Raw genomic sequence first — 25,953 nt, forward strand, 5'->3', positions numbered from 1 at the left:
ACTTTGCGTGTGCTGTTATTGACGATTGGAATTCGTTGCCCAATGATGTTGTCGTTCTGACTAATAAATCCCATTTTCGTCGTAAATTTTTAGACATTTTTCGTGCTAACTTGTGAGCTCTCTACTTCCTCAACCCTCCCCCAATGATTATATAAAAATTACATTATTGTGCAGCGAATTCTTATTTTCTAAATTTTCTGACATTCTATTAATTCTTATCAGTATTATTATTTAATTGTATAATTACTATTATTATTGTTATACTTATTAATATTATTTCTTTTTTTTTTATTATTACATTATTAACCGTTTGTTCGTTCCCATATTATTGTGCTCCCATAGTGTCTTTCTGTAACATGGCTATGTACTCGACTTACGATGTTCACACATACGTCACACTGTTGACTTTGTGAACAACACATTCATTCAATAAATAAATAAATAAATAAATGTAGGCCTAAAATCATAAAAAATACGTTAATACGTAAGAAAATGTAGGAAAATAGTAATGAAATGACTTGAAACGTATTTTTTAGACTCCTATTTTATTGGAATCAATATATTGGCACCATGTTTATACGTAAAAAATAAATAAAAATCCATTGTTATTTTTATATCCATAGAATTTGATGTAAATATACTGGCCCTATAATTTGCAAAGGCACATTTTTAAGGCGAGACTAGAGCTGACTAATCACGTAGCGCGTATTAAAATAATTATGCACTTATTTAGGATAAAATGGTTACAGGTATTTAAAAATACTTCAATGTAATAAAAAATGTGTTGTAATTAATGAGTAACACTTTTCTAATTAAAAACTTTACGTCTCGCGTCATTTTTAAAACAATATAATCTAAATATCCTGAGAGCTTTAATTGATTAAATTAATCTATTATAATTACGGGATAATTTTTAATAGGTTTAAATTAAAAATTGAAACAAATCCTAACGAAAAAACCAAAAAAAAAAGAAAAAAATCAGATCTTTTCTAACGTTTCCTAGACAACTACGATCATTAATCCACCTTATTCCCTTCCGCCGGAAGTTAGGCTTAGCTCGGGATTCATGGGGGGTGAGTAACGGGAATAAATTGGTCTGTCGTCTGCTACAGTACATATTTTTGGCTTATGTAGCAGACGACAGACGAATTTCTTCCCGTTATTCACCTCCATGAATCCCGAGCTAAGCCTAACTTCCGGCGAAAGGGGAATAAGGTGGATTTAATATTTAATTAATAAAGCTAAAATAATAGGTTAATACTTTCGTAATAATATATTTAATAACGTATCTTTAATCTTTAATAATTAAAATCTTATAAAACATTTTGGTATCAAAAAGACTAGGGAACGTCCAAAGTCTAAAAAAAAAACTTAAATGCCATTGTGACGAAGATTAATCCTAGAGAGAATCGCGATTGTAATTAAAATAAAAACTGCGTGATTAACGAAATTAAATCGGAACAACGAGAAGAAATCTATCTATTTGGGGGGGGGGGGAACAAAAGGAACTATTAGATAGAGAGAGGAAGGGGGAGTTATCATTATGTTTGAGCGATTTCAGCGGCGATAGCTTCCAAAACCGTTCTTATCTCTCTAAAATGAGGCCTCCTTTCTGGAGTATACTCCCAACAACGCAACAAGATTTCGTAAACCGCTTCGGGGGTATTTTCGGGATTCGGTAAACGGTACCCTTTGAACCAGAGAGAGAGAGATGAGAGAGAAAGAGAGAGAGGCAGAGTCACGAGGAATTAAAAAAAGATAGATTAAATATCGCTGAGAATGAATTTCTGAATTTCGATTCCAAAAAGGAAATGATAACAGAGAAGAGATTAAATTACCAGTATCAATTAATTCCCTGGTTTGATTATTCGAAAGTCCGCAATAAGGGGTGCTGCCTAAAGACATGATTTCCCAAGCCAATATACCAAAACTCCAAACGTCGCATAACGAAGTGTATTTACCTTTGAAAAATATTTAATTATTTATATATCATTTCCCCCCAAGATGGCCGCCATCCGTCACCCGCTTACAATTAATTTCTATCCCAATAATTTACGCTTTAAAAAGCTTTAATAGAGTAGTGTCGGTAGAGGGGGGAGTAGACTGTTTATCCCTCCCTCTAGGCGCGCTTTTGTAAGAGGGGATACTGTACGCTCCTGGTAGGGGGGATGACACTGAGCTAAGAGATAGAATTAGAGTAATGTCAGTTCTACGTATGCAAACGTCATACCCTTCTATCTCTTAGCTCAGTGTCACCCCCCCCTACCAGGCGCGTACAGTATCCCCTCTTACAAAAGCGCGCCTGGAGGGAGGGATACACAGTCTACTCCCCCCTCTATCGACACTACTCTATGGTATGACGTTCGCATAGTAGAACTGACATTACTCTATATAACCATTTGATTTGCCCCCTCAACCGTCGTGGTTCGCTTATAATTGTTGTAAAATGATTAAATTAAGAAAATTCGTGTCACATACACTTTAAAATTGTGTAGCAGTTCCTTTAAAATTTAGTAGCAAGTCTTAAAAGGAATATTTTTCTAGCAAAAATTGTCCCAAGTAAGAATAGGCCGCCATATTTCAAATTGACAGGATTGTAAAACTTTCCAAAATGACCCCCTAAACGGACGGGTACTAAACCCATTGGGGCCAGAGAGAGATTTCATCAAATATTGCAACACAGGACCAGAATGCGGTTTGGTTTCCCCCCGGCCCGGGACTTAGCCGGCGTCACTTAGAAACCCCCAACCCCCTTCCCCTCCCCCATTTTCGAGCCAAGGTGACAGGTCCCTTTCTTCTCTTTTCAAGTAACAAGGACCCCCGCCTGCCCCTGAGTCGCCAATCCCAAGTTTTATTACTTTTGCTAGAAAAGAGGATATTTCGGAGTAAAGCGAGGGGTCAGTCACTTAACAAGCGATTACTCATACAGTCATTCGCCCCTGGCGCCAAGTAACAAGAACCATCCCTCAATATATTATATCCTTTAAATTTAGGCCTTCCTGTGAGTACCTTATCTCTTTGCAATTACAGGGGGGGGGGCTAACAGTTCTCTCCTATTACTTGTTATTCTTAAAAATTCTTCCATTAAGTACAAAGTTCCTCTTTTTTAGCCTGTGGTTCCTAACTATGTCCTTGAACAAGAATAAAGTGTGGACTAAAGGGTAAGTAAATAATTCAAACCATAACCCCCCCCCTCCGGTAGCTTATAAGGGAGAAAAAAAGGTTCTGGGAAAAAATTCAGACCCAAAAATGCTTCCCCCCAGGGTTCATACAAACCTGGAAAACCGGGAAAACCTGGCAAAATCAGGGAAATAAATAGTTGACAAAAACCTCAGGGAAAATTCAGGGATTTTTGCGTCAAACAGGGGCCGAGTAATTAAACAAAATGTTCGTGAACATCCCCTCCATAGGATTAACATTACACTATACTTTGGAGGTTCATAACTCTGGTTCTACTAGAGATACGGGGATGTCCTTTGATTATGTAATAGTCCTATTCCCCCCCCCTCTCCTTCGTTAACATTTGCTCCATGGGATACTCCATATAGGGGAAAAACCTAGAAAACTCAGGGAAATTTGTTTTCCAAAAGTTGTATGAACCCTGCCCCCCCCCCCCCGCGTTATTAGTCCCCAAGATGTACGCCCCCCCCATCTTTAATTGCTTACCAAAATTGAGTGCTTCGGGGGCGGTCCACTTGATAGGTATTTGTTTCATGCCATCCGAAACGATGTATTCCTCTTCCTCGCGGGACATTCCGAAGTCGGATATTTTGACGATGTCGCCCCTTCCGACCAGACAATTCCTAGCGGCCAAATCGCGGTGAATGCACCCTTTGCCCTCCAAATACTCCATCCCGGACGCCGCCTGAATACTCAGCGCCAATAATTGGGGGACCGTTAGAGTTTGGTTGTTGTTCCTCAAATAAAGTAGTAGAGAGCCTCCTGCAACGACAATTATTATTTCAAGTTCATTAAGGCGGCCGGGAGCGAGCTAATTAAGGGATTAATATCAGAAGTGAGATGAGACTAGAAGTGAAGGGCTCTAGCATTGGTAATAGATCCTGGCAATAGTGAACAAATTTGAGGATTTACGCCGCTTCAATCGCGCCTACGCTTGAGAGAAAAAAATTGGTCGAGTTCCAAAAACATTTCCTACCCCAGTTCCCCTCAACCTAAAGCCGCGGAACACGGACGCGGGTGCTGGAATCTAGTTCGGCCGTCTACCACCGCGAGCGTCTCACGTTTTGGAGGGGAAACTCAGAAACCGCTACCAGAGGGCCAACCGTTGGTGTCTTATCAAGAATATTAATTCACTTTCGCCGAGTGAAGAATTTGGTTAGCTCAGTACTTCTGGTCTCATCTCACTTCTGTTAATATCAATAGATACCTGGAACTAGCTCCATGACGATCATGATTGGCTGCTTTTGAACTCCAATTCCGATGAATTTCACAATGTTTGGATGATCGTATTGTTTCAATATTCGACCTTCTTGAAGGAACTTTTTCTTTTGTTCATCGGGAAGATTCATACGACACGTTTTAACCGCCACTTCTTCGGAAGTTGATTTTAAAATCGCTTTGTAAACGTCGCCAAAGTTTCCCTAAAGAACAATTAAATTACTCGTTAAAGGCCGACTTCCAGCAGCGAAAAGAGTTCTAGCGAACTGAAAACCGAGCATCGAGACTAACAATTAAGCGACCGTGCCGATTTTTGAATCCCCGCTGGGGTAAAAGATGGAAGGGTTCTAGCTAACTGAAAGCCGTGCAATGTGGAGGTTCTAGCGAACTGAAGATGAACAATAGAAATCCCTTTAAATTTATTTCCTTTCGAATTGTTGCTTTCCCCTGAAGGAAATTCTCTACTGTGTATCTTCAGTTCGCTAGAACCACATTGCACGGCTTTCAGTTAGCCGCTAGAACCCTTCCATCTTTTAACCCAGCGGGGATTCGAAAATCGGCACGGTCGCTTAATTGTTAGTCTCGATGCTCGGTTTTCAGTTCGCTAGAACTCTTTTCGATGGAAGTCGGCCTTTAACCTCAAATATTAATATCAAATGAAATGAAAACGTACTCTTCCTATTTTCTCGAGTAATTGAACGTCATCGTTGTTGAGTTCCCATCTCTCCCTTAAAATGGGGTTTCTTAGAATGGCCCCCGATCTGATGGTGACGGGAAGACCGCAATTCTGTTGGTATTTGATTAATTCTCGTATCGTGTTAAAAGCGGGTCCTTCAAAACGAAATTTCCCCTTCAAGATAAACAACAATTAGTCAATTAAAATAAACACCAATTAGTCAATTAAAATAATAAAATTCATTATTTAATATTTACTTACATCGGCGGTTGTTTGGACGATAAAATGTTTGTATCCTTGCCAATTAGCGGACAGGACAATCTGACTCTCGTCGTTCCTTAGCGTTTCTCTGACTAAATAATCGCCATCTTTGACTAACAACCTGATGACTTCTTCGCGAGGTAAAACTCCGTGGAACCAATCTTCGTCCCTCAAATCTTTCATTTCCTTGGAAGAGGAGAGATTGGCTCGACTTTTGTCGTCTCGGTCATCGTGGTCGTGAAGACCCAATAAATCCGGTGCCCCATCTTCCATACTGATATTATTAACCGATGATTTCTTGGCTAAAGGACTGGCTTTCGAGTTATTGAAAACGACGGTACTGCGCGGAGGAAGCTTGGGAGAAGCTTCACCTGGCTGACAACGATACAATGATTTATTGTAAAAATAATTACACATATTACAGGGTTCATACAACTTTTGGAAAACCAATTTCCCTGAGATTTCCAGGTTTTTCCCCATATAATTCCCTGAATTTTCTAGGCTTTTCCCGTTAACGAAGGGGGGGGGGACAAATAGGGCTATATCATACTCAAAGGGCATCCCCGTATCTCTAGTAGAACCAGAGTTATGAGCCTCCAAAGTATAGTGTAATGTTAATCCTATGGAGGGGATGTTTACGAACATTTTGCTTAATTACTCGGCCCCTGTTTGACGCAAATTTCCCTGATTTCCCTGAATTTTACTAAAAATTCGAAATTTCCCTGAATTTTACTAAAAATTCGAAATTTCCCTGAATTTTCCCTGAGGTTTTTGTCAACTATTTATTTCCCTGATTATTCCCTGAGGTTTTCCCTGATTTTTCCAGGTTTGTATGAACCCTGTATTACGAAGTAATTACAAGATATCATTAAAAACTTGCGCTAATTAATTAAATTTACATTTCGTTTAATATGAAGTTGATTGCAAATTCTGTCAATGACAACTTTAGCGGATCGGCCAACTTTATGGCTGGTGATGCTGGCGGTTTCGGCGGCGGCGTCCATTTTGTTAGCGCCCGTGGTGGTATCTTCCAATTCCAGACCAGGAGGAGGTCCTTCGGGTCCGACCATGTTCAAAGGAGCGTCCAAAATCTCCCATAGCTTCTTTAGAATTTCTTCTTGGCACTTTAATTCTCCTAATTGTTTCTTTAAAATATCAACAGCGCGTTTCTTGACGCTTAGCCTTAATTAATGAAAAAGTTCATTAACGAAGTTCGTAACGAGTTAATTATTAATTTACGTTAAGGCGGTATCGGCCGTTCTTCTTAAGGCGGTGATCTCGGCTTCGTATTGAGTCATTTGATTTTCCCGGCTCTTAATATCTCCTTTAATTTGAGTTAATTTGCTCCAAACTTCCTCCATTTTGGCTTTTAACGCGTCAAAGGTGAAATCGTCCACCGTCAACTCGGCGGCTTTTAATTTGCCAGCGTAATCCTCTAGGATGCTCTCTTCGAATTGAAAAGACACCGGTTCCAAAGGAACTGACCTGAAAGGGGTCAATAATCCTTAATTAATAATTATAAATAATCTCAATTTTAAATGAAACACTTAAGTATTACTTATTTTTAATTGAGAATTCTTTGTACTCCTCTTCGCCGGTAACTCTGTCGACGGTGTCCCTCATTTTCTTTTGAATGGCTTGAAAGCCTTCGCTGGTGACGTCCGTGTAATGAGAGTATTCCTTCAGGATTGATTTCCACGTTTCCACCGATTCTTGCAAGACAATTTGTTGGTATTCGAGTAGATCGGGGATTAGAACTGTTCGCAATCGCGCTTCGTATTCCGAAGCTTCGCATAGTAATAAAACGTATTCGTTGTGTAAACGATGAAGTTTTCTAGTACTTTTTTGGTATTTTTCTTTCAATTCTTCTAATTTTTTGTTACTTTTTCCTAGTGTTTGTTGATTACGATCAAATTAATTTTTATTTAATTAATTACGATTGATTAATTTAATTAATTAACCTTTAATGTACTGATCTTCGTATTTAGCTTTGGCAATTTTCCAGGACTCCATACATTTTTCGTATTCAATTTTAATTTTCACGACATTTTCTCGAATCTAAATTGATCTCGAGATTAATCTTAAAGGGAGGGTGAAGTAGAAAATCAAGTGATTTTTTATCGATTCTTCTACTAATTATAAGACCAGTCTGCATAGTCAAACATTCAGGAAATACCAACTCCGAATGATTCTAAAATTCAAATTAGGTTCAGATTTTAAGGATAATTTTAAAGAAGGTCCTCCGACCAATCGCGTAAGGCCCTGCCTTTCTATTAACAAAATTCTCGTGGCACGCTCCATGTCTCGCGCCACGATTATCACGTCGCGCGCAAATTTGATCAAATCTCGTGATAAATTTCATTCGACACGGAACGTGCCACGAGAATTTTTTTAATATAAAGGCAGGGCGTTACGTGATTGGTCGGCAGTCCTTGTTTAAAATTATCCTTAAAATCTAAACCTAATTTGAATTTTAAATTCACTCGGAAGTATTTCCTGAATGATTGACTATGCAGACTGCTATTATATTTAGTAGAATCGATAAAAAATCACTTGATTTTCTACTTCACCCTCCCTTTAATGCCTTCGCGATTATTAATCCTCGGGTTAATTAATCTAACGTTAAATTGTCCCTCGGGTACTTACAAATCTATCTCCCAAAATATTAGCGTTAATAGAAATTAAGGCCAAATTAAGGATGGTCAAATTAATTTGGCTTTGAGTCGCGTGCGTGGTTTACCTTTGAGAGATTTCCGTGAATTCTGGTGTGTTCCTCGACGTAATGTTTCCTCAAGGCGCGTTTCTCCGATATCAAATTAGTCAATGTTTCTAAGGTTCTAGTGGCCAGGAAATCGGCGTTTTGTTTGACTAGATGGCTGAGACTGTTCGTTTCTTCGATGATCGAGGTCCATGCCCTGGCCACGATACTGCTTTTTAATTCCTCCGTTTGTTCTACTTTTAAAGCTTGAGCGTGAATGGAATTCAAGGCCACGGCGTACTCTCGATCGCATTTCACTCTGAGCGAGATGCATTTTCTCATATTTTCCAATAAACGAAGTTCGGCGTCTTGTAAAGACACCAAAGCTTCGTGCGAAGTCTTGCTTTGAAGGTTTTCCGCGAAACCCATACTGTTATTCCTAAACATTTATAACAAATTGTCTCGGACAAAGGGCTCGAATAAAAGGGGGGGGGGGTTACGTTTATACTAATACATTTTTACTGGTTACAATTCAATCAAAGATTCGAAAAGCAAAACTACAAGTTGATTTCGAAACAGGCAACATCTATATATTTGAACCATAAACATTTATCATATCAAAAACGATAAGCTTAATTGGTATTTATTTTCACTTTATTATCAGGAGCCTACCATAATTGCGGAAAAGGTCTCAAACGGTACAGTCTTTGAAAACGGGACTTCATCTAACATTGAAAAATTTACAAATTTACAATCTGTCAGTAATTTTGGGGTAAATTTTTAATTTTTTTTATTTTTAAGTTTGGGCCAGTTTGAGGAACATTCGTAACCATCCCAAATTTTCGATACATGCATACATCCCCTTTATACGATACACTATTCCTTTATACGATACACTATTCCTTTATACGATACACTATTCCTTTATACGATACACTATTCCTTTATACGATACACTATTCCTTTATACGATACACTATTCCTTTATACGATACACTATTCCTTTATACGATACACTATTCCTTTATACGATACACTATTCCTTTATACGATACACTATTCCTTTATACGATACACTATTCCTTTATACGATACACATTTCCTTTATACGATACACTTTTCCTTTATACGATACAATTGAGAAAGTCTTTATCATTGACAAAGGTAACATCTAACGCGGAAGCAATTTTTGGAAGTCCCCCCCCCCTCCTCCCGCGTGATGGTAAATTCTCGCTGACCACTATTAACAAATTAGCATTTGCGATGTTGGACAAAAATGAAGAAGGTTTACAACCACCCTACCCTACTACGTATAACATTAATAGGCTTACTCATTAAGGGGCTTCTTCGTGTGTAAGGAAACCTTTCAAAATAGTGCCCCTAAGGTTGAAAACTAGCCATGGGGTGCCGGGGGGGGGGGGAGAACCCACCACCACCCACATTTAAAAGTGCTTCTTGTCAAAGTCATTAGCCAAGGCTTAAGTTAATTTGCGTTTTTTAGCACTTCTTTTAAGTACTACGAAATAAATACCCCTAAAACTTATGGAATTACTTACATTAATGATTATTCCAAACGTATATAGATGATTTCTTTACCTTAAACTTATTTCAATTCATTAAAATTAGTTTTAAACTTGACAAGATTAAACTTTCCCTCACTCAGTAGGAAAGTGGGAGACTGGGAGGAGTGGGGTGGGGAAACAAACTTCCGCTAAGCTCGCTAGCGACATCCCGCGCTTTATTTATAAAATAGTTTATTTTTCAAAAATTTGTAAATTTTAAATATATATAATATCTTTAATTATAATAAGCGTGAGCGGTGTTCGTGATTTAATATAGAAACGTCTTCGATAAATACAAATATTACAAACAAAAACAAAATGTTATGTACAATAACAATACGTAATAATTCCATTTAAATTCTAATTAAAAACATGTATTGAGTTAATAAAGATAATGAAATTGAAACTTTTCCTGACGTCCGAAACTTATGATTCCCAAGAAAATGCACGAAAGAATCATCAAAATATTAGCCGGTTGAAAGTGGACCGAGGAATTGGGAGTTTTTGAGCTTTCTTGAGAGTCGGGAATGACGTTGCTATTTGAGCTTTCAGTTGTCGAAATGGCTGGAGACGCGGTGGTCACCTCCGGAATAGTAGTAGTTGCCAGAGTCGTTGACGGTTCGGGTTTGACCGGTGGTGGATGCAAAACGGGTTCGCCTTTGCCCTTGGCAATGACTCCGCAAGGTACAGCCCCGGCTCCTTGCACTTTTAAAGGTACCACGGTCAATTCGGTACCGTGAGCCTCAAGGTAATCCAAGTTAACCAAGTTTTCCATAACGAACATGTTATGACTGGCTAAGATTTCGTGAACTTCCGTGGCATTTCCTCGTTCCAGCGAGTAGGTATCGATACCAACCTAATAAATCGTCTCCAAGGTCAAGTCTACGAATTTATAGATAGACAGTTTGGGGCTTCAAATAACTTACCCCTGTAAAGTTTCTTCCATTGACCAACCAGTTAGCGACTGACACGTCAATATCGGGGAAGACAAACTGAATTGGATCAATGGCGGAGTCGGATCCGCGGTAAGCGGTACTGTTGGACCAAAAACGACTCCAACCAGTTTCGAAAAGCACTATGGAACCGTTTGGAATGTTCCCGTTGATGGTTTCCCATTGAACGACGTCTTCTAGGCGGATACTAGCGGTGGCGTTATCCCAAACAACTCCCCTCATGTCCAGGACAACTGCCGGGGCGTTGAGACTAGTCAATGGGATATTTTGGGCGCAAAATGAATCCTTGTTGTACATGCATGGCGCTATGATATGAGTACCGATCGTCGGATCCAGGCTGCCAATAAACGAGAGAGTTCAAATACTAAAACCATAAAGAAAACGCGCTTCAACTCACCTGGATTTATTGAAGGCGAATGGATCGCTAGAATCCATATCGTTCTCTAATATATGCGCCAAATCCACCGGGGAAAAACGCGCCATAGTACCCTCTTCGGAACCGGAAGTGGTAGTATTCTCCGTATCATCGGACGACGTCCAATTTCCGGTTGTTTCATTTGTTCCAATCGTACTTTCATTTCTCATTATCGTAGTATCACCTTCTAAAATACCTCCGGGTGTCTCATTCGTTACGATAGATTTTTCATCGATGGCCAAAATTCCACCGAAATACAATGATAAAAATATCGCGGCGATATTCATTTTCCGTCTTAACAAAATCGCCGTTTTCGCTTCCAAATTATCTACAATAAAAAAAATCGGCTTTCAAAAGGGTTAGTACCGAAACAAAGTTCCGTTTTCGAAAATAAAAGTTTGTTTTTAAGAGTGTACTTTCTAGCCGGCTAAAACCTTGAGGAATTTAGCGCGAAAATGAATTAGCAAAACAGATATACGATTCTCTGTTTTCTACTCGGAAAACCTCCACGTAGACCTTTGAAAGTTTACGACTAAACCGAGGGGACGTTCACTAACAAACTAAATAAATAATATTTCGCCGATACGAACCAAGGTCTACGGACGCCGTCCTAACATTAATTCCTATACGCTTCTACTGAAGTAAAATACAGCCTGAGTGACTACTCCCTCGGCGGTAACTTTACCATTGAACAGCAAAATGGGGAGAGAAAAAAAGTCACAACCTCGTGATGTACAGTTATTATTAACATATACCTTGAAAAACGCCACATGGGTTTTCGTTTAATTTGTTATAACCCCAATATTAACAACAAACTGTAGTGGTACAGCGCGAAAAAAAAACAGAGAAACCTTACCTAGTTTTACTTGACTAACGAAGAACGGTATAATTTTAGTTTTTCAGTAAAAGGATTGAAGACTCGGGTTAAAATATTTCGTAGCACGAAGTCCAACTAAGCTTTCTTTAACAATAAGTTATTCGGTACAAGGCAGTTCCTGTAAATTTATTTCAAACCCTACTACCGCGCGCACCTACTACGCATTGTTTTAACTTCAATGGGGGAGTTATTAAACTATACCGTGGTAAGTTTTGTACCTTTGTAACGTTACCGACAAATCGCTAAACAATTCAAGGTTATCGTTTTGTACTTGACGAAATACGACGATTTTAATTTATAATTTGAGAAATAAATAGCGAGGGGAGGGACACTTGGCACGATTTGCGATAAGTAATAAGGCCACCTGACCACCGATTGAACACCCAATAAGAATTATACCCCTTTCTGAAAAGCCGCGTAATTTTGGTTTGCTTTCGAGGTTCGGTTACGATACCGATTTTGACCAATGTCCGACACCTCGCGACGCGTACTTTAAGAAGGCTATATTTACCGGCGTACTTCGAATATGATTCTTCTTCTTCCAGCAAAATGGGTTAGTAGAGGAAAACAGTTGTCAGGTGTTTCGACTCTGCCGACGTTCTATTCGAAATGACAAATTTTGTTTTACAGAATTTGGAATAAAACACTTGTACGTTTTCACCCACCGAGCGAGAGTACTAGCTGTCGCTACGCCTACATGACGTTATTTACTTCTAACGCGGCAACGTATACCGAGGGACTTCCATCCCTGACATTGCGGCAAGCCCTTTTTTTTTGGAAAACAATTTTCACTTTCAATTTTACAAATTCGCAAATAAGTTTGCTTAAAAATTTATTTCTTTCGTATGGCTGTCACGTCATCAGACTTTTGTTTTTATTTTTGACGGATTCCTCAAATAAATAAATCTACGCTAGTATTTTTCGTCCGTGAAATATTCCATTGTCACGAACATCATTTGTCTCCTGGTTTTGTTCAAGCTGTCTTTACGAAGAGAAAGGCTGTCGCGCCGGGTTAAAGTAGTCATCATCACCCCTATCAATATTCAACGCCAACCAATACGGCTAAAGGGCTTTTGAGGATGTTTTTCACGCGCCAAATTACCAGGCGCGCGCTTCTCCCATTTCACGCGCCAAGTTACCAAGCGCGCGCTTCATTTGGCGGGCTTTTCCCATTTCACGCGCAAAATTACCAGGCTCGCGCTTCATTTGGCGGGCTTTTCCCATTTCACGCGCCATAATCCATATTACCAGGCGCGCGCTTCATTTGGCGGGCTTTTCCCATTTCACGCGCCAAATTAAGCACGTGGATTTTATTATTTTTAAAGTCCACGTGTCTGAGAAAGGCGGTCGGGGAGGGGGAGGGGGCGTTCCCTATTTTTGTCTCAATGCAAAAGTGACGTATGTGACCAAACCACAATTTATTGTAAACAGTATTTACAATGAAATGATTCTGAAGGTGCATAGCCTCTTCAACGTAGTAATTTTTAGGTTTGTTTCTTTTGACTGAAAAAATGTATTTAAACGTAGCTGGGTGCTCTATAGTTTTCTTCTTCTTTTTTTTAATACAGTTTGTACATAAGATTTTGTAAAAATGAATAATATCTCGCGCGTAGCCCAAATTTTGATAACCATCTTTAAATCTCTACTAGATATTTCTTTGAATGAACATTGGCGACTTTTACTTAGAATAGAGATGATTTTAATTAACTCAACTTTTTTTTTTTGCCCGATTAATTTTTCTTTTAATATTATTTTTTTTTTGTTGTTATGAAAAGGCCAACACACATTTGTTTTTTTATTAATTTTTGTTTTTGCAAGGCAAGGCAATTTTTATAGACAATTTGTTTTTTTTTCTTTAAACTTCTACTTTTTTTTTTGGTTTGGTTTAATTTTAGTAATAATTTAATTTAATTACCGTTACTAATTTAAAAAATTCAAGGGATAATAATTTTTTACAAAACGAAATATTTTTCTCTATAAAATTTCCTCTCCAAATTTTAAAGAGAAGTTCAACATTTCGAGTTGTATTTCATTTTTTTTTGTATAAGAAAGTTTATTTTTACATTCTTTTATAAACTACTTTATATATATTTTAATATATTGCACGTGTGTTTTAATTAAATTTAATTTAATTTAAAGTAATATTTACATTAATTTTTAAACCCCAAATATCTAAGTTAATGTTGTTGTTGTTTTTTGTCTTCAAAGTTATTTTTTTTTTAGAAAAAACGGAATTTGTTTTTGTTTATTAAATACTAAAAAGGGGGGGGCGTGACCTTTAACTCCTACTATGTGCTGCAATTTTTAAGAGCGAAAGTCTGTTTTGTTTCATTTTCAATTTGCTAAAGTTTGTTTGTTTTAATTTCTAGTTTTTAATTTCTTTTCGTCTTGATTTTTAAACAACAAAGAAATTTTCATTTATTTTTATTTTTCTTTTTCCGTTATTTTATTTTATCTAATATAAAAAATAAAATAGTATACTTTTATTTTGTCTTTTTATTTACGCGCGTGATCTGACATTTTCAATAAATTTATTTAGAAATAATTTTATTTTCTAATCCATTTTATTGGATTTGTTTTTCTACCGAAAAAAAATTGTTTTTATTTTTTTTTCTTAAATTTTAATCATCCTTTAATTAATTTAATTTAATTTAATTATTTTAGGCCATTTTGTTAATTATATATTAATCGTAACTAACACCAATTCATCGTAATGTTTTTTATTTTCGTTTAAATTTTATGTAAAACACGTCGATTCCAGCTTTTTGGTATTTTTTTTAGCAACAATCTTTTTAAAGAGAAAAAATTCTTGTATTTTGTTTATTTACTTTGTTTTTTATTTTGTTGTTTTATTTTTATTTATGGAACGCACGAAAATTGAAAGAGAGACGTCTAAAGAGTTTTCAAAATGTGAAAACACATCGATGTAGTTTGTATTTATTTTTTATGTATTTTATTTTATTTTTTTTAAACACCCGAGTTTTTAATTAATTAATTTATTTATTTATTTATTTTTGGAAAATAAATTTTATCGATAATTTTTCTAAAAAAAAAAATTTTCTATTGAATTTTATAGACGTAGGTTTAAAAATGTATCCGGATCCTGACGTCTAAAAAATGCGAATGAAAATTTTAATCCTACCGTAATCATTATTTAATTATAATTAAATGTTTAGTTAAATCGGAGAGTTTAATTAATTTAATTAAGTTTTGAATCGTTGCACCTTTTTTTTTCTGGCCCGGTGTTTATTTATTTTTTTTTTTTCGCACCATAATTAAATCAGCGGCTGATTTTAATTTTAATTAAGTCTCGCGATTAAACTAAATATTTTTTCCTATATTAAAAATGATTAATTTTTGTTTTAATTAAATATACTCCCCCACAACACGATTTAATAATTATTTAAAACTTTTAAATTACGGTTAGTTAATTATTTGTTTTTTTAAGTAGAATCGACAACCTTTTTTTTTTTAAAGTTGCGCGTTGGGCCTATGTTAATATTTATTTTCAGCAAATGAAAACAAATTTGTTTTTGTTTTTTGTTTTTTTAAACATATATTTATATTTTTTAAGAATAAAGGTACAATTTATTTAAGAGTAGAGTTTCCCTTTTAAATTAATTATAAATATAAACAACTTAATAATAAATTAAATTAAATTAAATTAAAATAATCTTAATTACAAATAAAATAAATATTAAAAATAACAAATAATACGGAAATATGGAATGTCTTAGAAATAAATAAATAAGTACATTTTTAAAAAAACAATTTGTTTTTTCCTACAATGTTTTTCGTTTGCCTTTATACTAAAGGGTTCATTAGCGTATTTCATTTATTATTTTTTTCCTACGTAATAAAATGAGGGCGGGGAGGGGGGGGGGGTGTGAAACTTCCTTTTAAGTTTTTTACGTTTGTTTGTTGTTTACGAAATAATTACCGTAAAATGAACATTTATGTTTACTGAAATTATTTAAAAAACTATTTTAGGTATTAAATATAGCCATATATTTATATCTCTATTGGTTCGTTTTAATTTAATTTAAATTTACGTTAAATTTTTAAATTGTTTTTTTTTCCCACGGATACCGTTCCTTTTTTTGTTTTTCTCTTTTCGTATTATGCTTTTGTTTTTCGTTAAATAGCTCTCTCAAAAAAAATGCGTTTCAATTTCCTAAAAACAACTTTCCATTCCACTTATGTAAGAGCGTCGTCTCATTGTTTTTCATCATTCAATTTCAATATATCTTGTTTTTTAAACCTTTATCCTAATATTTTGCTTTTGTTTTTTTTTTATAATTATTTTTTTTTATACAACAATAATATTAAGGAGCCTTTTTAAAAAAAGGCCGCGTTATTTTTATATATATAATTAACACGATTATCACAATATGGGGAAATCATTCTTTGTTTTTTTTTTGATGAAATCTTTGTTTTTTTAGAGAGAATATTGTTAAAAATAATACGATTAACTACTGCTTAAATTCAGTAGAATATTTAGAGTTAAGATTATTGCGAATGAAGACCTTTTTTTTATTCTTATGTTGTTGTTGTTGTTTTTTAAATATATTTCTTTATTTTTTTTTGCATGCACTTATTTTTAAGTAATTCCACAGAATGTACCTTCACTGGTCGAATTTGCGCTGGTTTTATTTTTTTTTGTTTTTTTATTCGTAGACGTAATAGTTCGTTTTGTTTTTCTCCACAAATTAACACGTTGTTTTTTTTAATTGTTTTTTTGTTTGGGGGGGTTTTGTTTTTATTCACTTATAGATATTAGAACATCGAGAAAAAGCAGTTTTGTTTATTTGGTATAACATTGATGAAGACAGCTTTTGGTTTTTATATATAATTTTTGTTAATTTCTTTAATTTCCTACGATTGACGATGATGATTTGTTTTTTGTTTGTTTCAAAAAATAATTAATAAACATTAGAAAAAACATTTATATATTTCCCGATTGTTTTTTTATTTTTTTAATCTATAATATATTTAAAACGACTTTTTTTTGGTTAATTTTAGTAAAGACGTTTAGGGGTCGTAGGTCATAGGCAGCCACATTTTTATTTTTTTTAAATTGGGATAGTTATCTATAAACTACGCGGGGGGGCGGGGTTATGACGTCAAGAGGTCAAAGAGGGGTCAAGATTGAGAGAGAGAGAAAGAGATTGAGATAAAGCGATGATTTTTAGTTACCAATTTTTCTTAAGCTTTTTTGTTTTTCGTGGAATTAGAGTTAGAGAAAAAAACGTATTTACGTCACTTTAACTATGGAATTTACGTAAATTTTTGGAATGTGTAGTTTTTCTTTCTTTAGGACGATGTAGAAGTGTACTTTTAGGGGTCAAGGGGGGACTGGGGGGTCAAGGAGGTCAGGATATTACGGAGAAAGATAGTGTCATGTACCAGATTACCAGCGCGTCTCCAACCGGCAAAGGCAGATTCAGACTGTTTTTACGTGTGGTTTTTTTTTTGTATGTTTGTTTGTTTAAATTATTCTACAATCCCAACACTCCTCCTAGTGTCGAGACCAGCACCACCACCAGAATTACGACGCAGATCAAGATCATGATCTTCTTCTGCAAATTGCCGGAACAAAATTAAAAGATAAACGTTAATTACTTTGTCAGGCCAAACTTTAAACTCTCATTGAGGTCGGACACTTGAAATGATAGAAAAAAGAGGCGATGGGGGGTGGGGGGAACCAACTTACCCTTCGAGCTTTGCTCTGATAGACGAGCGCTTTTTTGGTGTCTTGCTTGGCAGTTTCGATGTAATCTCGGGCGTGTTCAACGTGATATTCAATCCTATCAATCATTTCACCCTAAAAAAAGGGACCCGATCGTTTTGAAAAACGATATATATACGATGATGGTGATGACGTCATGATCTTACTTGACTTTCTACGAGCATGGCCATATCCATGAACATGTCGTGAAGCTCTCTGATACTGTTTTCCAATTTAATAATATCGGCGTGACGAGCTTCGATATCCGCTAGCGTTTGTTTCGCTTGCGACGATTCCATCATGATCTGAATGAAAATTTAAAATCAGATCGGACGACGATATCTAAGCCTACTTTTGATCAACGCTTACTCCTTGCGTGAATATCGCGGGATTTCCGCTTTCTAACATTTCCTCCAATTCTTCGTTAGTCGTCATTCTCCCCGCTGTAATCAGTTAAGAGCGTTCATTTAATGCCCATTAACTTAAAATAAAAATTAAATCAAGCCACTGACTTATTTCTAACTGCCTTTGAATTCGGGCCTTGCATCTTTCTCTGTAGTCTGTTTGCGTCTTATTATAATCCGTCATTACTTCGACGAATTTTTGAGACAGCATAGAATGCTTAAAAACAAAAGGAAATAATTCGTTTAATTCATCGTGAGGAAAAACTTTACGGTTTAGCTCGCGCACATTCAAAATACAGTTTTTCCAATAAATATCATTTCTTGAATGTTAATTATATGATAATTAATTACATTTAAGTCGCGGAAACTATTTAAATCAATATTTTCATGACCAGAAAACCCCGACCAGTTTCTTCTTCTTAGCCACCAAATACCATAGAATATCTAAAAATATAACCTAACCAAACCTAACCTCACCTAACCTAACCTAAGCAAACCTGAACCTAACCCTAACCTAACCTATAATATAAAGGGTAAAGCATAGAAAAACATGGAAAATATATATTTTAATTAACTTCCGCACCTCAATTTTAACAAATTATCCTATAATTAACCTTGAATAAATGATATTTATTTAAAAAACTGTATTTTGAATGTGCGAGCTAAAGTAAAGTTTAGCCCATCGGGATGAATTTAATCAGAAGGGGATAATTGAAGAAGGATGACACTATGTATCCTCTTAATGCTTTAGTTATGTAACGTCATTCTTCCCAGGCTCACAATTTTAGTTTGCTTTCCAGCTCATCAAACTACAAATGGGCATCGCGCCGTAAGGTGAATTCTTTAATTGTTTGGCACTAAATCCCCAGCAATCATCCCACAAACCTCGTCTTGACTTGGGACAAAAATGCGCAAGCGCGTCTTTCCAAATATTTAAACGCTAATAGAGTAAAGACGAGGGAACTATTTATCGTGTATGTGATTCGGTTTAGTAACCTTGCTCTAAATGTTCCGATGTTGGGAAGAGTGACATTACACTTACCCCGCTTTGCGGTACACTTCTCTCGAAGAGAAGTATTATATACCTCTGATTTAATCAATTAAATTACCTGCGTTTTGCGTATCCTAAAATCAGCACTCATCATGCTCGTTTGCTCTAACTGTTCCACGTTTTGTTCCATGACTATCAAAATACGTTGAATCAATTAAATCTAATCCAATTAACGTTAAATAATAACGAATTAATTTACCCTTTAATTTTGCCCTGACTTTATTCGCTGTCTTTTTAATATCGGCCATAAGATCTTCCAACTCCTGTTTGACCTCTGACCGGGCAAGAAATGAATAATATCAAAACGTATCCGTTTTATTCTTACGTCAAAAAACAACAAAAAACTTGGAAAGAAGAAATCAAGGAATTGTTTACTTTCGTCCGTTTGGGGCGCGGATAAAATGGCGCTGTGTTTTCTTTTAACTTCCTCGACATTGGCTTGAATTTTTTCAATGTTTTCTCGAATTTCTTCCACCTTTTCGAGTCAAATAAAATAAGAAAAGTCCATTTTAAATAAAATGAAATATTAGGCCCGCTTGTTCCACCTCCCCCCCCCCCCGAGTCGCGAAAGAAGAAAAGAACGGCGTTAAGAGAAATGTCGAAATGTTAGGAAAATCGCTTAAAAACTAAATATAAATAAAAGTCCGAGTGAAGGAGCCGCAGTGGAAGAGTAGAGACAGTACTCCGCCACGCTTTCGACATAAAACATTCTGCCGCCGCCATCCCAATCCCAAAGAACGACGGAGAATTCCATCTAAGACGTTCTACACGAAGGAGCAACGTCTCGCGAACTAAATGAGATGGTTAAGAATTACGTCTTAAACTAAATTAAAAAAAAACTCATATTAAAGGAAAGCGCGGCTCCATTGATGCCCCTTTATAGATGGCTTTTCTGCTACACAGTGGCTAAGCTTGCTAAAGGCTAGTTAAGCCAATGGGAACTTGTGCATTAGGTCTGATTGGTTCCTGCCTTTGGCAAGGTAAAATTCGTGTGCAGAAGATTAGCTAGAATGCTAGGGGTGATCATGGAGCCGCGCTTTCCTTTAAACTACTCATTTAATAGAGTAATTACACCGAGTTTCGTTTGATTTTGAATTTGAATTTACTCCGGGAAAGAATTCAACCATCTCATCCAGTATATCAAGTCGAAAAAATTTGAGCAAGGTCAAAAGCCCTTTTATGACTGCGGGCTATGACCATTTTTCTTTTACACTATTTTCCCGACGAGGATGAAGAGAAAAAATATATAGTTTATATATTAAAAAAAAAAAAATGAATAAATATTTTTCGGGGGTCCAAGAAATTATTGGCCCAAAAATACTTTCCACCACTTTCTTCCTTTTTATCATTATTTTTTTATTTTGTCCTTGGCTCGTCTATTCGTAAGGGCCAACCTAACTAACCGCTCGCTCAACTCTGAAGGGCAAAGTTCAGAGACGTAAAACACCTTTTAATTCGTGGCCTTATTAAAGAGAGAGTAAAATAATATCCAGAAACTATTAAGCGTAGTAATAATCATCCCTTTATATAGACGTAAGTATTATTACGATAAATTATAAACAATTTAAATAATTCGTGTTGGAATATATTACGAAGCGCCTACAAGACAGCTTCTCCCTGAGCGCCGAAGTACGCGTGAGTAAACATTTCTACAGGCGCTCGTAGAAAACACCTTCCTTTCGAAACCCCTAAATGTCGGCTATCTTCGCGTATTCAAACTCGAATCTTAGTACTTAATTCTCCTCCTCTATTTAACATATTCGGTGAATTTTCTTAGGTAAATTTGAATATTTAGTCTTTCAGCCTCTCTTTAAGAAGACCCCCGCCCTTTTGTCTCGAATATAAGATGCCAGCCGGAGGGGGGGGGTCACCCCATTAGTAGTAGCAGAAGGAAGCCCCAGCAGCTAGAGTCGCGTTTATAGAAAACATCAAACGTCGTTAAATCGGCTTAAATAGAAACACCTTTTTGGCGCCAAATATTTCCTCTCCCTTAATTTCTCCTCCTTTTAATTCGAATCTCTTACGGCACTCCGGATTCGAGGGGTATAACACTCTCATCAAAATGTTTTACTCGTTTTCAAATATTAAATGAAAACATAGCCCACTTGATCACGCTGGCTGCACGCCCTCTAGAAGCCCCCTCAATCGACCCTAAGAATGAAAATGACATAGGTTCGGTCTAAAATTCAAACCCGTCTGGTTTTAACATCGGCGTCTATGGAAGGGGACCAGTTTTTTCAACCTTTTTGGCCCAAATAGTGCATCCACTGGTTCAAATCTCTTGAATTTTTAATGAGACGTGTATTGAAAGGTTTGATATTATCCTGTAAAATTTAAAGTCTTCAGCTATGATAGTTTTTTTTTATAAAAAATAAAAATCATCACATAGTAGAGAAATTGAAGGATTTCTCTACTATCAATTTCTCTACTATGTGATGGTTTTTATTTTTTATAAAAAAAACTATTATAGCTAAAGACTTTAAATTTTACAGGATAATATCAAACCTTTCAATACACGTCTCATTAAAAATTCAAGAGATTTGAACCAGTGGATGCACTATTTGGGCCAAAATATTGATGAAACTGGTCCCCTTCCATAGACGCCCATGTTAAAACCAGATGGGTTTGAAAGTTTAGACCGAACCTCTAGAGCGCGTGCAGCCAGCGTGCCTGATCAAGTGGGCTATGATGAAAATAAAATCATTTAATAAATATATACGAAAAAGTCCATCCTTTTTCAAGTTTGAGTGGCGCGAGAAAAAAAATGATGGCGCGTGCTTCTCAATTCATTAATTTTCAATTTAGGCTTAAGTCCGAATGAAAAAGATTTAAAGCCAAGGAAGTCTACTCGAACTTTCTTAAAACTCTCTTATTTATTTTTTCGGGGCCAATTTGTTCTAGGCATTGGGGTGGTTGTCCATGTTGACGGGAGGCGTTTAGGAAGGAGCGCGATTCGTGTAAGTAAGGTAGATTAAACATATTGTTCTAATTAGATAAGGGTCAGTCGACTAATTTACGTCGCCCGATGGTCCGAATCTATTCATCCGAAATCGTCCAACTCCGCCTCCCACAGCTCCTTCCTCGCGGAATTAATTGAACAATAGAATGACGAGAGACCGTAACCCGAAACCCCGGTTCGCTCGGTGCTTGGCGCTTACAGCCCGTCCTAAAACCCGCAAATATACCGCGCTCGCCGTCAACCAAATTCCAACGTTATATACTTAGATTAGATGGTTAGGTAGTCTTACTATACGAATTTATTCCAGGCTTAATTTTAAATCGTAATATCTTCTAAATTCTTAACCATTTCATCTAGTAAATCTTGGCGACAACCTAAGTCGCGAGCCTTATTTAAGGCCGGCGAGGAATAGCCATTTCCCCAGTTTGAGTTTCATTCTAAACTATAAGGTTGAGCGAGCTCAGATTTGAATAAAGCCCCTCAGCAGGTATTTCGGTGTTTGGCGGGAGATGGGGGCGGCGCCTAAACGGATAGCGAACTAGAGAATACTAGAGACAACGGAAGAATTCTGTAAAGAGTAATTAACTTAATTTTCGTCAGAGTCGGCGCCCCCCCCCCTTGAAAGCGAAAGGAACATTTTCGCCATTCTTTCAGTTTCACGCCGATAAAAATAGGGCTTAACCAAATCAAGAAGTGATATCTAGTTGAATAGGGAGAAGGTAAAAATTCGCCAAATTTATAATCTAGCTTTATCTCCAGTCCAAACGTAGGTCCGGAGTTAATCCCCGCCGCCTCTAAATTACAACCAGCATCTCATTGGTTCTTGAAAACTCACGTCAGCGCGACGCGAATGACGAAAATTACGAATTTTCCGTCTGAGGAGAGGCGAAATAGCCCGGCCTCCTTTTACGTCCCCCTTTGTATTTTGAAAGGGGACTGGGACTATGGTGCGCGAATACTTAGGCATCTTACACCTTCTCCCTAATAAACCAGATATCACTTCTTGACAAAATTTCGCTTCTCTCAAATTTGAACCAAAGTTTGATGCCTTAAATTATGATAAATATCGCGGTGTAATTTTATAAAAAATCCTATAATTGGTTTTGGAGATAATCACAGATTTAATAGAAACTTCCCCTCCGACACAATTTATGAGAAAAAATTTAATTTTCTCAAAATTGACTTAATAATTTCGTCATTCAGAAACGCTCCCAATCAGACTAGCCCAATGATAATATTTAGAATTTATCAGCCAATCGTATAATTTGTTTAGAAGAAATTAATTCTTTCAAGTTGCGTGTTTTTTATCTCCATCCGTTCGCGACAACAAAAAATGTTTAAAACTATAGAAAACTCAGCATCCTCTTTCTTTCTCTCTGTCTCTCTCTCCATTCTATTTTCTATTTTATTTTTGCTTTTTTGTCTCCCTCTCTCAGAGTGAGATTCCCTTTCGAATATACTGAGAACAAAGGGCATCTTATTACGTCATCCTTCCTCCACTCAGTCTCCCCCCCCCCCGGCATTTCCACTTTCGGATGCTCCGAAAAAAATCTAAAAGACTTGAAAATAATAAGAAAGACGGAGAGGAGAGAGAGAAAGAGGGAGAGAGAGAGAGAGAGAGAGAGAGAGAGAGAGAGAGAGAGAGAGAGAGAGAGAGAGAGTCCGATAGATCGCTGGCTTGGCCGGGCGCCCGCAGTCTTACCGTTCCCATTTTCAACGGGCTATTCTTATTCTTAATTCCAAAGAGAAAGGGTTAATACAACGAAAGGCGGGAAAACTAACCAAGGCTTAACGAGGATTTCAAACAACCCCCGTACGTTCCTTCATTGATAAATTTAGGGCCGACAAAACCGGCTGCATTCTAAAAAAAGTTAGGCCTTGCTTAGCGTTTATTTATTTATTTATTATCCGCCAAGGCCTAACGGGGTTTTCCGTTTAAAACTAAATACCTAATTTAAGTTATTTAATTGAATGGCCGCCCGCGCCCGAGCGTTTTAAAGTTTTAATTATCTAAGGAATTAGGCTAAAACTTAAAACTACCAGTTGTATCTATAAACCAATCACGTGACCAGCCATAAAATTTCGTCTTACGATATTTGGTCATTTTTGTTTTAAAAATGACGTCAAAAGCTTACGAGGCGTGCAACGGCGGTGCCTCTGGCCGCTATCCGCGCGAATTATTGATTATTTCGGCCTTTCCTCTTCACTGTAAGAAAATGTTTCGGGCGGAACCCCAAAAATATATTATTGAATTTTTACCCAACGGCTATAGATTGCCAAATCTAAATATATATCGAGATATTTTGCCATAAAAAAAACCATAACTCATATTGGAAAAAACGTAACTAATAATTATTATATTTGTTAACTATATTTTGACCTAATAAATAATTTCTCGTTAAAATACTCTAGTTAAATAAACCACGGTGAAATAGCTAGGGTCTATCCGAAGAGTTTTAAAGTTGGGGCCCCCGGGAGTTTGAAGTGGTACGCGGTGGGAGTACCGCAATCTTGTTCCCTGATTGAAAAATAAAAATGTTAAAAAAACGTAACTTTCAATTGAACACGAGATGGTTTGGCTCCTTAAAGAAAATAAATAAAAAAGTGCAACTAGTTCCAGATTTTCGTCGACAAGCCGTCAGACGTTTCAAATATTATTTGAAGAAGATTCGCCAACCCCCCGCCCCCAGGCACCCCCTTCGGATGAAGAACTGGAGAGTGTAAAAGAAATGATAAAACCGAGGGGTCGAACGTAAGTAGCTTTAAAAAAGGAAACTGATCATTTGGACGCGTTTTTTTAGGGATAATGTCCAGTCTCGCGGGAGGGTCAAAGTTGGGTCGATGGCGGGAGTTCGGGGTCTCAATCCTTTTGACGGGCTTCCTGAAGACGCGTGTAAACAAGGAATCGACAAAAACAAAATGAATTTTCAAGAGGGTTCCCGGAAGAAGAAGAGGGCGGGGCTAAATGTCAGGTTGAAAACTCACCAGCCTCGAAGATTTAGGCTTAAGAGAAACCAGGCCTATTCTAGTAATTTATATATATAGATATACTTAAATTAAAAATGATAGTTAATTTTAATGATTGTAAATATTTATTTATTTATTTATAGAATTTGAATACTCGGTCAATTTTGATAGGAAACAAAACTTTAAGTAATTTTAACTTTTGTGCCTGTATTGAAGCTTTCCCTAAAAGCGTTGAAGCGCAGTGAGGTAAACATTTCTACAGGCGCTCGTAGGAAATACATGGGCTCGAGAAACCCTGCTCGTGGGCTTCTCCCTTTAACTCGTAATGTTCTAATAAAACATTGAAAATATCAAAAGTATAAATAAATCCAAAGTGATAAATAAATACAAATTCCAAAACGGTTTTAAAGGGTAAATTTTAATTGAGACGCGTTGTTTAATTATCATTACGTAAATTCTAACAAATTAATCCAATTTGTTTCGTTCCTCGCTTTAGGGCTTCGTAGTGAGAGTGTGTGTGGGGGGGAAGGGGGCGAGAAAAATAGAAAATAGGCCAACACCGGATCTCTGTAGATGTATTCCGAGGCCCCTTCGCTCCGTCACTCTGCGGCGGCGGCTGCTCTAAAACTAGCCTCTAGAAGCGAATCGGGCTTCATCCCGCGTGCGTCCTCTTCCCACTCATTTAGCGATAGGCCGAGGGCCTCTTTAAATCAATGGAAACCCTACGGGATAACTCCCCTTTCCCCCTTCGAGTTCGTTACCTCATTAAGTTCGAATAAGTTCCGGTCTCGCGCGGTCCGTCTCGTGCACTGACTCTTCTACGAGGGGTTAGATACTCGTTGACATCTCCCGCGTAGGTTAATTATCGTTGGGGATATTCGAAGCGAGTGTCGCGCCTCACGGTCTCGTCTCATCTCCTCTCGCGCGCGCCTCTTCTCAAACAATCTTAAATCTAAAAGCAAACAAACAAGGTTCGGCGACTAGCTACGTCTAAATAAAGCCGC

General features: G+C 36.9%; 3 protein-coding genes and 2 long non-coding RNA genes across 6 annotated transcripts in view; 2 read left to right on the top strand and 3 right to left on the bottom strand.

The window, feature by feature from the left end:
* Positions 1 to 619: 619 nt before the first annotated feature.
* FER (tyrosine-protein kinase Fer) lies at positions 620 to 9,739 on the bottom strand. The gene is made up of 14 exons (XM_089868713.1): positions 9,590 to 9,739; positions 8,706 to 8,758; positions 8,548 to 8,619; positions 8,076 to 8,472; positions 7,297 to 7,393; positions 6,894 to 7,224; positions 6,575 to 6,820; positions 6,235 to 6,517; positions 5,336 to 5,710; positions 5,072 to 5,248; positions 4,388 to 4,601; positions 3,667 to 3,942; positions 1,839 to 1,961; positions 620 to 1,690 (listed from the first exon to the last, which is right to left on the bottom strand). Coding segments are annotated over exons 3-14 (2,670 nt in total). The 5' UTR covers positions 8,550 to 8,619; positions 8,706 to 8,758; positions 9,590 to 9,739; the 3' UTR covers positions 620 to 1,541.
* Positions 2,584 to 3,185, top strand: LOC149692801 (uncharacterized). Its single transcript, XR_016382875.1, has 2 exons — positions 2,584 to 3,001; positions 3,111 to 3,185. It is a non-coding gene; the product is annotated as an uncharacterized LOC149692801 (long non-coding RNA).
* Positions 9,740 to 9,811: 72 nt separating the features above from the next.
* On the bottom strand, positions 9,812 to 12,583 carry LOC149692802 (uncharacterized). Its single transcript, XM_089868721.1, has 4 exons — positions 11,820 to 12,583; positions 10,946 to 11,291; positions 10,522 to 10,885; positions 9,812 to 10,451 (listed from the first exon to the last, which is right to left on the bottom strand). The coding sequence occupies exons 2-4, from the start codon at positions 11,248 to 11,250 to the stop codon at positions 9,978 to 9,980; spliced, it is 1,143 nt and encodes a 380-aa protein (XP_089724847.1). The 5' UTR covers positions 11,251 to 11,291; positions 11,820 to 12,583; the 3' UTR covers positions 9,812 to 9,977.
* A 510-nt stretch (positions 12,584 to 13,093) lies between these two features.
* Positions 13,094 to 25,953, bottom strand: part of Syx1A (Syntaxin 1A) — a 34,667-nt gene continuing 21,807 nt past the window's right edge. For both annotated transcript variants that reach the window (XM_089868723.1, XM_089868722.1), the window contains 8 exons: positions 19,399 to 19,498; positions 19,223 to 19,297; positions 19,082 to 19,155; positions 18,081 to 18,189; positions 17,938 to 18,011; positions 17,736 to 17,873; positions 17,554 to 17,664; positions 13,094 to 17,419 (listed from right to left, as the gene is read on the bottom strand). In XM_089868723.1, coding sequence (XP_089724849.1) covers positions 17,339 to 17,419; positions 17,554 to 17,664; positions 17,736 to 17,873; positions 17,938 to 18,011; positions 18,081 to 18,189; positions 19,082 to 19,155; positions 19,223 to 19,297; positions 19,399 to 19,498 — 762 coding nt within the window. In that variant the 3' untranslated portion in view covers positions 13,094 to 17,338. The remainder of the gene's footprint in view (positions 17,420 to 17,553; positions 17,665 to 17,735; positions 17,874 to 17,937; positions 18,012 to 18,080; positions 18,190 to 19,081; positions 19,156 to 19,222; positions 19,298 to 19,398; positions 19,499 to 25,953) is intronic.
* Positions 23,623 to 25,228, top strand: LOC149692804 (uncharacterized). Its single transcript, XR_016382918.1, has 3 exons — positions 23,623 to 24,323; positions 24,395 to 25,010; positions 25,093 to 25,228. It is a non-coding gene; the product is annotated as an uncharacterized LOC149692804 (long non-coding RNA).

The sequence above is a fragment of the Phalangium opilio genome, unplaced genomic scaffold (genome assembly GCF_054372755.1).
Source record: "Phalangium opilio isolate 3A_F unplaced genomic scaffold, DU_Popi_V2 ptg000024l_1, whole genome shotgun sequence".
NCBI lineage: Eukaryota > Metazoa > Arthropoda > Arachnida > Opiliones > Phalangiidae > Phalangium > Phalangium opilio.